General features: G+C 38.7%; 1 protein-coding gene across 8 annotated transcripts in view; it reads left to right on the top strand.

Moving 5' to 3' along the window:
• The window catches only part of RASAL2 (RAS protein activator like 2), a 367,842-nt gene that overhangs the window by 341,119 nt on the left and 13,239 nt on the right, over nt 1-13,484 (top strand). For 7 of the 8 annotated variants that reach the window (XM_057729587.1, XM_057729590.1, XM_057729588.1 and 4 more), the window contains 5 exons: nt 956-1,155; nt 1,862-2,723; nt 9,338-9,472; nt 11,525-11,727; nt 12,980-13,067. In XM_057729587.1, coding sequence (XP_057585570.1) covers nt 956-1,155; nt 1,862-2,723; nt 9,338-9,472; nt 11,525-11,727; nt 12,980-13,067 — 1,488 coding nt within the window. The remainder of the gene's footprint in view (nt 1-955; nt 1,156-1,861; nt 2,724-9,337; nt 9,473-11,524; nt 11,728-12,979; nt 13,068-13,484) is intronic. The other variant, XM_057729589.1, reaches the window with a different exon arrangement.

The raw sequence follows: 13,484 nt of genomic DNA, 5'->3' as shown, positions 1-13,484 counted from the left end.
GGGTGGAAGAGTCTGTTGAGAAGACAAGGAAAACCCGGAGGCAGCCATGTAAAACTGCCTAATGGCTGAAGGTTCCCATAAGACCCCATGAGAATGAGAATTCCCCAAAGGGAAAAATGATTGTGATGGATAAAGCAAATCGTAAAAAGTTATTCTTCACTACATAACTGCATCAGTGGGATGCAGATACAGTTATCTTGTGAAATCAACCTGGTTTATTCAGGGTCAAGGTCTTTTTAACAGGCTTTGCTGTGTAAACACACTTTCTCCTTTTTAATCTCTGTTTGGTCCTGGGAACCAGTAGTACATCTAGACACATCTCATAGAGTTTACCTGACTTTGCTGTTTAAATTTTATTTTTTAAAAATTGTCTTGCCAATGCAAACTCAGTTGGCGATAGGTCAGGGTTCCCAAGATTAAATGGCTAGTGGATGGCAATATCAACTGTGTGCCCTGCAGTGCTCTGGACCCCTGAATGCAACACCTTCTTGTATGTTGGCATGCATTTCTTTCCTCACATGATCCCTTTCCTTTGGAAGTTTCATCACACTAGCCAATCCTCTGGTCTTAAAGTCCTTTTTGGTTAGAAGGTGTTTGGTTCTTCCCCTGCCCTTCCCCACCTTGACCTACCAGCCTCCCAAAGATTTAGTTTGCTTTGCATGCCTATTTTAGTTGGAATGGCAATAGTTTGGTTGTTTTGAGCATGTCTTTTAATTTTTATTTGCATAATCCTAATTTCTATTTCCTTTCTTTCCTCAACGTCTGCTGCATCTTGTTTCGCCTCCTCCATTCATCTCGACGCCATGGTTCTGCTGCTCCATAACAATGCATTATGAACCTGCCACTCCCATATGCAAACACCTACCCTTCCCTCCAACCTCCACCCCTCCATCAATGGGCATCGTTGTCCCAAAACAATCTGTGCTGGATATCACAATGCTTATTATCCAATTAGGGTGAAAATTCCTTCCTACAGGCGACCGTGGCAAAATTGGGACCTCTCCCTCGTGTTCTTGCTGATATTACCAAATCTCTGACTAATCCTACACCAATACAACAGCAGCTGAGACGCTTCACTGAGCATAACTCCAGTCCAAATGTCAGTGGAAGCCTTTCCTCTGGGCTGCAGAAAATATTTGAAGACCCTACTGACAGGTATGAATTTCAGAGAGAATTTGAACTACTTATCTCAGATGGAGATAATGTTTAGAGACTTGGGGAAAATCTATTTAACTTAGATGTTGAATTTACAGCTTTAAACTCACAAGCAGTTGGAGAGAATCTTCTGAGATAAATCCAATTGTTTGTCATAACAATACACACGATCTAGGATACTTATTTTCTAGAATGATGTTGTAGAGTTATAGTCAACAAACTTATTTTTAAAAAAGCATATGTCCTGCAGTCGAAATCATTTTAGAGCTGGCTGTGTCAGCTGGACAGGTGGATACAATGTCGTTGCTTAGACCTTGTTTTCTGTATTGGCAAAACCTGCGCCTTTAGTAGGGACCCTTTGGTTGTGCACTCAGAGCTTCTCGAAGTTTTAGACAGAACCAATTAACTATGAATTGGAGTACCTTGGGAGGTTTAAAAGCTAACTAGGAAATAATTGAAATTCTAGTGAAAATCTAAGACAGGGATGGAGTGGTCTACACAGTATTATTCTCCACCTTCGGAGAAAAACTAAAGATGTTGGATCTTATTCTAAGACTTCTGATGGTGAAATCCGGGTTTAGAAACCAATATAAGTATCCACACCGGGCCTGTGAGCCTTCTGAAGAATTCATATGCCTGAGTTGAGGGATCTTAACTCTGTTGAATTGGCCTCAAGAGTAATTAAGGGTCTTTTCCTTTTCCACAGTGATTTGCATAAACTAAAATCTCCAAGCCAGGACAACACAGATAGCTATTTCAAGGGGAAAACGTTATTGCTGGTTCAGCAAGCCTCCTCCCAGAGCATGACATACTCTGAAAAGGATGAAAAGGAAAGTAGCCTTCCTAACGGCCGAAGCATCTCGCTCATGGACCTTCAGGACACTCACGCTGCCCAAGTGGAGCATGCGTCTGTCATGCTTGATGTGCCTATGCGCTTGACCGGAAGCCAGCTTTCCATAACCCAGGTGGCCAGCATCAAACAACTGCGGGAAACCCAGAGCACTCCCCAGAGTGCACCCCAAGTGCGAAGGCCCCTGCATCCAGCCTTGAACCAACCAGGCAGCCTCCAGCCCTTGTCATTCCAGAACCCTGTCTATCACCTCAATAACCCGATTCCAGCAATGCCAAAGGCCTCTGTGGATTCCAGTTTGGAGAACCTGAGCACTGCCAGTTCCAGGAGCCAAAGTAACAGTGAAGACTTCAAACTCAGTGGACCCAGCAATAGCAGCATGGAAGATTTCACCAAACGTAGCACTCAGAGTGAGGACTTCTCCAGGCGGCACACTGTGCCAGAAAGACACATACCTCTTGCTCTGCCGCGGCAGAATAGCACGGGGCAGGCCCAGATCCGCAAAATGGACCAGGCTGGGCTAGGTGCCCGAGCGAAAGCCCCACCATCCCTGCCACACAGCGCTTCTCTCCGTAGCACCGGGAGCATGTCGGTGGCATCTGCAGCTCTGGTGGCCGAACCTGTGCAAAATGGGAGCCGGTCCCGGCAGCAGTCCTCTTCCTCCAGAGAGAGCCCTGTTCCCAAAGTGAGAGCGATCCAGAGACAGCAGACACAGCAGGTAGGGGTGAGGGCCCGAGGCAAGCTGTTTCCTCAGTTCTTTATGTATAAATTATTCGGAAAGCCAATTGCTAGCAGGGTTTCCACTTAAAACTATTTTCTGCAACCTTTTAATGGAAAGAGGAAAGGTTTGGGAGGCCTCTAGCTAGATGAGGCAGCAGAATGTAGCTTGACTCACTACCCTTAGGAGATGTAACAACCACGCCAGGGGCCTTTCTGTCTCTTCAGGTAGCAGAGCTACGATCTCAGCACTGAGAACAGATGTATGATGTTGAGTGAATAATTAGACACTTAAGCTATGAAATCTACAGGCCGAATCAACTGCGATATATTTCAGGAATCTGGACATTAATCCTCCTTAATTTTTTTTTTCTTAAGTTTCCAGAATAAAGTTTTACATTTTGAGCCAGGAGTTTAATGTAACTGCTCTCTACTCCATCCCCCAGCTCCCTCTGCAACTAGCAAGTCCCATGTGCCTTTTCCTAGAAATGGCTAGAAAAATAAACAACTGAACACCTATAGAGGCAAGGTAACAGAGGAAGGTAAAAAGATAGAAACACAGGTTGTTGACAAGTACTCTCTAAACAGTTACACAAATCTCTTATATTTCTTTTCACATGGACAAGCCCAGCTGGTGTCACACCTAAACTTAATATAAGATTATCAAACTTTTTTCTTCACAAATAAAATGGTTTCTTAAGAATTTAATCGTTTCTTCCTTACATATAACATTCTGAGGCACCAATACATATTTTGCTCTTGAAATAAACTTAAGAACCTTATGAATGCATATATATATATATCTTACATTCATCTAAAATAGATTTTTCTCCTAAAAAGTTTTGTTGAATTTTTTTTGAACCCTAATCTTACTTTATTTGTATTAGGGAGCTTTGCGGTTAAAAGAGTTCTATGACAGATCTCTTTGTGAGCAGAATCACTGATCGGAGGAGACTGCAATGAGACACCAGTGTATCTCTTTAGTATATTTGCCTTTTTGTAGGTAGGCATTTACTGATTTGGCTGCTTCTGCCTCTACTCTGCTGTGATCAGAGCCCTTGCCCCTACTTTGATAATTATTGTTTAAAAAAAAAAAAAAAGAACATTTACAGAACCCTTGGATACAGAAGTAGAAGAAGGGATGAAAAACTTAAGCTGATTCTGGTAGCCAGCTTCCTGGGCAAAACCTCCTAGTTGGTCAATTCTTTCCTGAGAAATAGACTTTTTCTTCAATCTTAAATTTTTTTTTTTATTTTGTTATATTTCCCCAATTTTACCAATTTGTTTGATTTAATATACATTTTCATTTAAAGAAAAGGAAGAAAGATTATATTAATTTATATGATGATATATAATTTTTTCCTTTTCTTTAAATGAAAATGCTTTTATATATGTCATATATATACATTTAATTTGTGTTAGGAAGCTGTCATTCACACCTTATTGTGAATTAGTTTCCACACATTACTTTTATGCTAGCTTCGAGTTGAAATTAACCCCTTTCAGAGAAATTGTTTATTGAAAGGAGGAAAGAAAGATAAGTAATTTTAGAGACAGAATACTGTGTAGAGGCAAATATCTATCTGGAGGCCTAGTGCAGCATGAGGGCCCTGAGGAGGAGATAAGAAGCAGAGAAGAGTATCAGATTGGCAGAGAGGAGCAAGACAGGGGAAAGGGCCTTCCACCTACTTTATAAATTGGATTTAGGCCCAGCCCTGGACACAAAAGAAGAATGCTTACCTTCCCTCCTGTGTCATGTTGCCCTCGATTCCCAGGACCCATGACTCAGACTGACTGTTTATAGATATTATCAATTAAATAGCCTTTTGTCTGTTCATCTGAAACCAATTGTCATTTATAATATTTGTGCTATAGGAAAGCATAACACCTATCATATGAGCACAACATGTTTCTGTGCATGAATAGAAAGCTGTCTGGATGGATGGGAGGTAGGAAATGCATATGGTCTTCAGACAACCAATTAAAATACATTTGAGCCACAGCCATTAAGGAGCTTGGGAATGTCTGTATTTTACTGGCATGAAGTGGGGCATAGCCACAGTAAGATGTCCCAGCACAGCTTTAAATATGAATCTCTGTTTGTGCCTTTGCTGGTGCTGCCGCTGTCATATTTAGTTAAAGCATAAATCACTGTATTCTGATTGTTCAAATTTCTGGTTTTTGTACACTGGCTTTTTCTATGCAGATGGTTTATTCTTTCAAACTTATGTTTTTGTTTTTGTTCCTTATCTTTCTCTTTCTTGCTTGCTTTTCTCATCTCACTCCCATGAAGCCTCTGATGTTCTATATGATCAGCACATTTTTTACCTAAATTCCTTTACATATTTTAATTGCAAATTGTTTTGGGGAATTCTTCTCTCCCATAAACTGGAGGATTTCTTTGTGGGATTGTTCTGTAGGCATCTGTAATTATTGGAGGCTTTCTCCCATGCAAATTCCATTTGTATCTTAGCATAGAGGAGCAACCATTGTTGGCAGTGTAACTAGCTTTAGCCCTCTCCATCTACTGAGCAGGAAGAAAATAAAATCCTAGCAAAACAATCTACAGAGAAGGAATTTTTGAGGAAACCACCTTTTAATTTTTTGACCCTTTTCGGCCTCTGTTTGGATTTGCCTCTTGGGTTTTTTTTTTTTTTAATATCATGTACTCTGTGCACATAGTAGACTTTATTTACAACATGTGAGTTGTACAGATATACTGTGTTACCTAACCTTAGAAATTCAAATTTGAAGAGGTTTTTTAAATAGGTATTTGATTGGCCTATTAGAATGATGCCGCTGTTTTCACATTTGGATTTGTTGAACCCTCTCCTAACCAACCTCTTCAAGGATTATCAGAGTTTACTTACTAATTTAGTGCTGATAGCAAAAGTGTTATTCATTTATGGGAACCTGACTATTTCAGACTATGGAGAAGCTGAAAGCAACAAGTCTTATTTATATCTAGTAGATAATCAGGGAACCGTCCTGTTCTCAGTCATCCTCAGCATAGCCAGGCTAACTGTAGGATCGTGAAACTGCTTTCTCAGGCCCTTTTGCCCTAAAGCATTATTATTTTTCTCTATAAAAACTTTATCTCATAAGGGTGATATTCCTAATAGGAATCTGTTCTTTTCATTTTGTCATTTTCATCCTTCATTTTCTTGATCCTTTCATTTTCAGTGGTCCACTGTTGAGAGTCAATGGAGAAAATGCTCTTCCTAAGGCTGTAGCTAAGCCAGATGGGATCTGAACCACTTACCAACCTCTTTTCTCAATTTCTTTGACTATAAACTAGAAGTAATAAATTTTATTATCTATCCAGCTTGTAAAGGAGATGGAACAATCACTGAGGAAAAGCCTTTGAGGTACTTCCAAAGGATTAGAGGAAAAACATAGGGTATCTTTCTCTTAGTAATAAATTATACTTTGGTAATGAATTCCAAAAAGAATCAAAAGTATTAATAAATGAATATTTTATTGAGCATCTGTTGTGCAATGACATAGTCACTACCATTCCAAAAAAGAAAATTCTATGATATATGATGCCATGCTTCAAAGGTTGACAGTCTAATTAGGAGATAAGACCATAAGACCAATAAATGTAAAAGACAGTATATATTTCTTTCATATGAAGAGCATATTACAATAAAAATAATTTTGAAATAAAATTTTGAAATAATCACCTCCATAGTCTTCCAATGTAGATAACTATTTCTGATTTGTTCAATATTACTTTTCTGTTCTTTATAAATATGCAAAGGTTTTATCATAAATATAAGAATTGGTTATATTAGTCTGATTTATTTTTTTCAAAACTTATTGACCACCTATCATATGCCATGCAAAGTGCTAGGGTATATTAGTAAGTGATTGAAAAACAAATTCAACCAATAAAATAGGAATAGACTGGAATGCCCAGTACCTATGTTACACTCTCTCATAATTCACTGGACATTGTTAGTCCTTCTGAAGATATGGTAGCTACCACCAACACCAGTGAAATGAACCAACTCTTGTTTTTACTGATTCTCACTTTACAGTTAATGCCTAGATTACCTAAGGAGTTGTTGTTTTTAATATGCTTTTAGGGGCTAAGATCTCACCTTAATATGTTCTAAGGGATACTATTAGTTTGTAGTGCATTTATTAGCACTCGATAAATAGTTATTTGTAACAAATCACAGGGAATGAAAGTTCTTTCGAGCAACGTATCATTAAAGTATAAAGCAAAAAGCTACTGAATTAGCTTCCTTGAAGTTATAAATTCCAAACATTGAAGTTATTCATTTTAGCGGCTACTTTATCTCAAGCAGCCATTGAATAGAAAATCCTGGTTTCACAGAAAAGCAGCTTTCCTGCATCCTATGTGGTAAAGTGATAAGATTCTAAAATTAAAAAGGTATTTGTCTCCTTTAAGTATTGACTTTCTATTAATTTTTAAAGACTCAGAACCACAATATTTTGCCTTTCGGGTATACATATATCAAATAAAAACCTAAACCCCTTGTTAAACTCTTTTTCTCTAACAATATTAAAGCAGTTTATTCTGTTCCACTTTCAGAATCCAGTAGGGGAAGAACTAGGGTGTGTCTGTGTGTGTGAAGAACCTTGTAGTTTACAAACTGCATTTACATGCTATCTCATTTGTTTCTCAAAATAACTTTTGAAGTAGATAATTATTATCTTTTTTAATATAAATGATACTATATCCTATAGATCAGTGTTCCCAAAGTGTGATACTCAAAATTTAATTAATTAAAGGTATTTAATTAATCATTTAATTATTTTAACATATTAGGAAAATATCAAACTATTAATATAAAATGTATATATAAATGTGTAATATATATAACATCAAACTCATGATTTTACTGATAATATTGCTTAGCATAAGGACTTAGCTAACTGAAAAAGGTTGTTTTAAAGAGATGATAAATAATATATCAGTGATAACATGGTTATGACAAAAATAATGAGAATGATACACAAATGAATGAAGTATGAGAAGCACACCTGCCATAGTGGAGATGAAGGGAGACTTTTAAGAACTGAGGGTACTGAAGTTTAAGACATGTTTATATTTTTCTTGACACAGAGGAGAAAATGGCTTTAAAGAAGGAATTTCTAAAAGTTCATTCACAGTACTCTGTTGCTTGTGTGTGCCTCAGGCATGAAGCTGATTTTTATCAATACATATCCGTAATCTGTTTGTAAATCAGCCACACCAGGTTCTTCTTCAAATCTTTAGGAAATACCCTCATACTACTTCTGTGTGAATATTTTTTAAAGTTTCTCCCAAATAACCTTTTTGTCTCTGCAACCAATCTTTTTCATCTAGTCTTTCTAAATCTCAGAGTTGTCAAAATACCCCTTATTTTTAAGTGTCTATATATTTAGAGTTTAACCGGGTTTTATGCCAAAATGACATAAAGATTATTCAGGTACATAGCTCTCTGCTTGGGAGAGAAAATTCCCTTCCACTAGAGTATTGGTCCTCAAAGTAGAAATTCATTTTAATTATAAAAAGGCTAACGCACATAAAATGCTTTGTTCTGTCTATCTCTCTTTCTCTCAGGAAGGCCAGAGAAGAAGAATTTGTTGTCTATTTCCAGCATTGTTTAGGAAGAAAGCACTAATGTTCAGTAGCCTAATATAAATTGTCATATCCAGTACCAGTTTTCTAAGCATAAATATAGTAATAACATCTAAGCTCTGTAGTACTCTGTAGTTGCCAGAGAACTTTCACATGCATTATATTATTCAGTCCTTAGAACTCCCTATGAGATGGTCAGCATAGGTGGTGGGTGGTGGTGGTGGTGGTAGCCCTATTCAATAGATTTTGAAAAAAGTATTTAAGAGATTCAGTGACAATGTAAGTGGCAGAATTGCTGCTCAAGGCCAGAATTCTTATCACTCTACATATCTGTATTGGAAAAGAGCAATTTATCTAGCTGTCCTAACTGGATAGAAATATCCCTTAGACTATGTTGCTATCCATTGTTGTGATCATGCATTCATCAAGAAACTTTCTGGGAAAATGTGGACTTCTGAGCGACCTTAACCCATCAAGAAGTCAGTGCTCTGTAAAAATGACCAACATCACTTTTTTTTTTTTCTCTTTCCCTAAATGGTTGATGTGAAAATTAAGAATTTGGCATATAAATAGGTACCTTGTGGGTTGTTTAGCATTAATCAATTCCTTGGTTCCTGATCATCCCTGGTTAAAAAGATGTTTTCTCACCTGAGCAATCAGCCATCAACTTGTGCTCTTTCTCTCATTCTGTCATTATCGTACTATTATTAGGTAATTACCTAATGAAACCATTGGGCTAACAATTTTAAGGCCTTGGCTTTCCCTCTTTGGAGGGAAAAAAAAAGGCACATTCCTAGATTTGATTTCTGTTCACAGTATTTCAGAATATTTTATTCTTATACAAACAGATATTCTCTTCCCTCACCCCCAGCACTGGCAGTAATAAAATATTATTTAGAACTGAGAGCATTTATCAGAAAATAGGGATCACAGTTGTGTCTTCCAAGAATAGCTCTCTTTGCGAAACATAACTGTGGATGTGCTCTTTTGGGAGATGCTAATAGGTATTTCTGATGCAGGTTCAGTCACCTGTGGACTCTGCCACAATGTCCCCAGTGGAGAGGACAGCAGCCTGGGTTCTGAACAATGGGCAATATGAAGAGGATGTGGAAGAAACCGAGCAAAATCAAGATGAAGCCAAGCATGCTGAGAAGGTAGAATCTAGTCTGTCTTTATTGCCTTATTGCCCCATACTGATGCCACCCAAAGGGTCATCTAGCCAAGATGATCTCCCCAGCTTCAGCTCCACCTCTGACGTTAACTCTTATGTGTGTATCTATGTATAATAATTCAGCAGTGTCTGTGTGTGAAAATATGCAGAAGTGTCCACCAACCTGGTGTGAGAGGATTAGCTCTATTTTTTTTTTTTTTTGTTTTTGAATATGGGTTGCTTTAATTTGGAGAAAACTCTGCTGTTCATTTCTAGTCATTTTAGATGACTATTTAGTGTTTCTATGTAACTAACCAAGGTCAAAATTACCCTTGGGCTAGACTTCCTTTCTATATCTTTGTAATGATTTTATCTATTTTTGTTTTCCTTTTCACCTTTTCTGGATAAAGAACTTATAACTCTGTAGATGATTTTTAAAAAGACATTAACCAAAAAAAAAAAAACAAACCTAAGAAAGAAAAGACATTAACTACTGCTTCATTTTTGTTTTGTTTTGTTAAGAAAAGTTGACATGAAGAAGGATTATCAAACAAGTATCTTGACATCATGTAGGGCATTCTCTTTTAATTAACAACCAGACAACTAGCTTCTGCTTAATTATCAGCATGATCCTAAACTGTGCTTATTGATGTAGTCTGCATCTTCAAACTGTATAAAAACTGTCATCTTTGACCTTCTGGATTAATAAGCATAGTTTAGGACCATGATGCTGGATAAGCAGAAGCTAACTGTCTGATTGTCAATTAAATGGGATATTATGTAAAAATACATTGCATTTTACAAAGCAGCATGCAGATTTATCATTAATTACTAATGAATTTAAGTAGACCGTATACAAGAAAGCTTAATGCTTCTCACCTCACCCAGAAATTTGACTTCCAGTTACTCAAACCCCAGCCCACAGCGGCTTCATTACAGGAAAGGGCCACATAACCAATTGAATTATATAAACCTTTAGTGAGAATTTATTCTATAAAGCTTCAGTTTATATAAATTTTTATAAAGCTTTAGTGAGGAAACAGACATATGTGTTCCAACAAGCAGTAGCAAATTGGGCAGATGAACGACATCATGAAAATGGGCCAAATGGAGGGTGGGAGGGAGGCTTCAGAGGGAGGGGATATGGGGATATATATATATACATATAGCTGATTCACTTTGTTGTACAGCAGAGGTTAACACAACATTGTAAAGCAATTATACTCCAATAAAGATGTAAAAAAACAAAAAAATACCCACTTCCCTGAAGGCCATTGAGGAGTTTGGATCTTTTGAGCACAAGCTATCCTTTCTCCTTGCTTGGCACTATGCAGTAAACATTGTACTTTCCTTCACCACAAAAAATAAAAAGGAAAAGAGAGAAAATGGGCCAAGAGGCAGTATTAATCAGCCCCAGAGAACGTGTAGGCCTTTTACTTATAGCTTGTGAGCTTGATGTTTTATACTTTTATAGTTGGAGAGAAAGCAGCAATAGCCTATTCTGCCATAAAATTCTATTTGTTGATTTAGTTGCTGAACATTATAGAAGTGCTACCTGCTCTCTGAAGGGCTGCCTCTAGTAGGGTGAGAGGTTGGCAGTCTGATGAGTCAGGCCATGTCAGAGACCCTGCAGTACAGGTGATGATGCAGACATCTTTTCTCTTGTAGGCAACTGGCTTTTGGCTTATTTTAAATGATTTGTCAGGCTTCTAAGTGCTTGCTCTTTTTTTTCCTGCTTCCATTTGATACCATCACAGATTGGATGTGGCTTGCAGCAACTGGTAGTTTAATGTGGAGAGTGATACATAAAGATATAGATTTGGAATGCAAAGGTAAAATTAAAAATGTAATTTTAGGAGGTGGGCAGAGCTCCATTACCCTGTATGCCTGTTGATAATTTTGAAGAACATCAGCAGCCCGTGGAATGGCAGCTCAGGCAGCATCCAGCTACTCTGCCCAGGGTTTCTTTCGTAAAAAATAGGTCACTCACGTCTAAAACCAGTGTAACTCCAGTATTTCTCTCCTTGTCTGTGGCGCCTCTTCTCCTCTGCTCTAGTACGAACAGGAAATCACTAAACTGAAGGAGCGCCTGCGAGTGTCCAGCCGGCGGCTGGAGGAGTATGAGCGCCGGTTGCTGGTGCAGGAGCAGCAGATGCAGAAGCTGCTGCTGGAGTACAAGGCCCGGCTGGAAGACAGCGAGGAGCGGCTGCGCAGGCAGCAGGAGGAGAAGGACAGCCAGATGAAGAGCATCATCAGCAGGTTAGAGGCCACCTGGCAGTGGACGTGGGCTAGCCAGGCCGCCAAGAGGTGGCATGGGGACCCAGAGAACCCTAGAGCAGTGGCACCAAAAGCCACTTTCAACTCTGTGTGTCCTCTGTGGTACTTGGTACAAAGGTGATGGCTGACTGTCTCTTATACTTTTCTAAATGTGAGACCTTTGTGCACTTCCTTTGAAGATAGAGGTAGTCTATTTTTCTTTAGTTGTAACAACTAGAAAAAATAAAATTTAGTAGTGACTCACTCGAGAGGTCTTAGAGGAAAACTGAATTTTAAAAACATAAGTATTCAATGTCCAAGACTAAGTTGGTTTTTTACAACAAGCCCAGAGAGGTGGAAGGGAGTTTCATGGGATGTCTTTAGGGCCAGAGAATCAAGGGAGAGGGCCAAGGACATCCGGGGAGACTAAGGGAGGGGGCAGTTTTACCAAACACTACATAGCACTTCCTGTGGGCTGGGCACTTTTCTAAGTAAGCATTTTACAAATAAAATTTGTTTAATCTGTTAATAATAATTTGTTTACTGCCAGCCTCTGAAGTAGGCATTATTATCATTCTCATTTTACAAATAAGGAAACAGACGACAAATTCATTAAGTCACCTGCCCAGGATCACTTAGTGTTGCAGCTGGGATTGGAAGCCAGGCAGTCAAGTCCCAGAGAGCATGTTCATGACCCTGTGCTTCAGTGTTGTTAAATGCTGTAGGTAGGTCAAGTAACTTAAAGATAGAAAAGGTTTGTTGTTTTAGCAGCAGGGAAGTATTTAACAGTCTTACCAAGAGCCTCTTCATGGAGTTAAACACCAGGGGCTTAAGATGTGAATGATGGATGAGAAAGTAGACCTACTATGTGTAGAATGTGCTCTGAGGCAACTTAGCTGTTCAAGGGCAGAGGAAGGTCAGCTGTTATAAGGTAACAAGATTAAAAGAAGGTTTGGTTTTCATGGGTTGGTTTGCTATTTTAAGATAAAATAAGTTGTGCTGAACAAAGGATCTGATAGAAGAGAGGGGGATAATGACTGTGGGATTAAAATTGAGGAGATGAAAATCCAGTCCTGTAGAAGAATCAACTTTAGATGTCTTTTTCCAAGGTGGATGAGAAGATAGAGCCTGGTTGCAGATCTTGTACAAGGAAGGAGTGACAGTACTGGGCTGTCGTGAGTGTGGGTTTCTTGTCCTCTACGTTAGCCATCTCTCTCCTTGAAGATGTTGGTCTCTCCTTCCCGCCCGATTTTAGGCTAATGGCTGTGGAAGAGGAACTGAAGAAGGATCACGCTGAGATGCAAGCAGTTATTGATGCAAAGCAAAAAATAATTGATGCACAGGTAAGCAGATTCTTAATCTAGTGCAAGGCCCTTGTTTATAATAACTATCTCCTGACTTCCCACCCCTTGCAAATACCAAGGCACATAATGGAAAATAGGTCATTGGAAAGTTCTCAGGATTACCTTTTGAAGAGTAAAAGAGTTTCTTTGTGACCTCTGTGACCTTTTCTTTCCTTTACTGGTGACAAGTCTGTTAACCCAGCAAAGTTTAGCATGCTTAGTGCAGTTGCTCAGCAAATCTCAACCTGGTGCATGATGGGGTTTACTTCTTTCCTTCTGGAAAGGAAGGCATTCTCTAAGGGGGTACCTGTGAAAAGTACACTGCATGTGTCAGGCTTGTGACCTCCACTGACCATTGCTTGGCTATGATGTTCACGGTCTTGTCAGTCACGTCCACTGTGCCATCAGCCTCTGACC

The sequence above is a fragment of the Hippopotamus amphibius genome, chromosome 3 (genome assembly GCF_030028045.1).
Source record: "Hippopotamus amphibius kiboko isolate mHipAmp2 chromosome 3, mHipAmp2.hap2, whole genome shotgun sequence".
In the NCBI taxonomy this organism is placed as follows: Eukaryota; Metazoa; Chordata; class Mammalia; order Artiodactyla; family Hippopotamidae; genus Hippopotamus; species Hippopotamus amphibius.
This window is presented reverse-complemented; position numbering and strand designations above follow the sequence as displayed.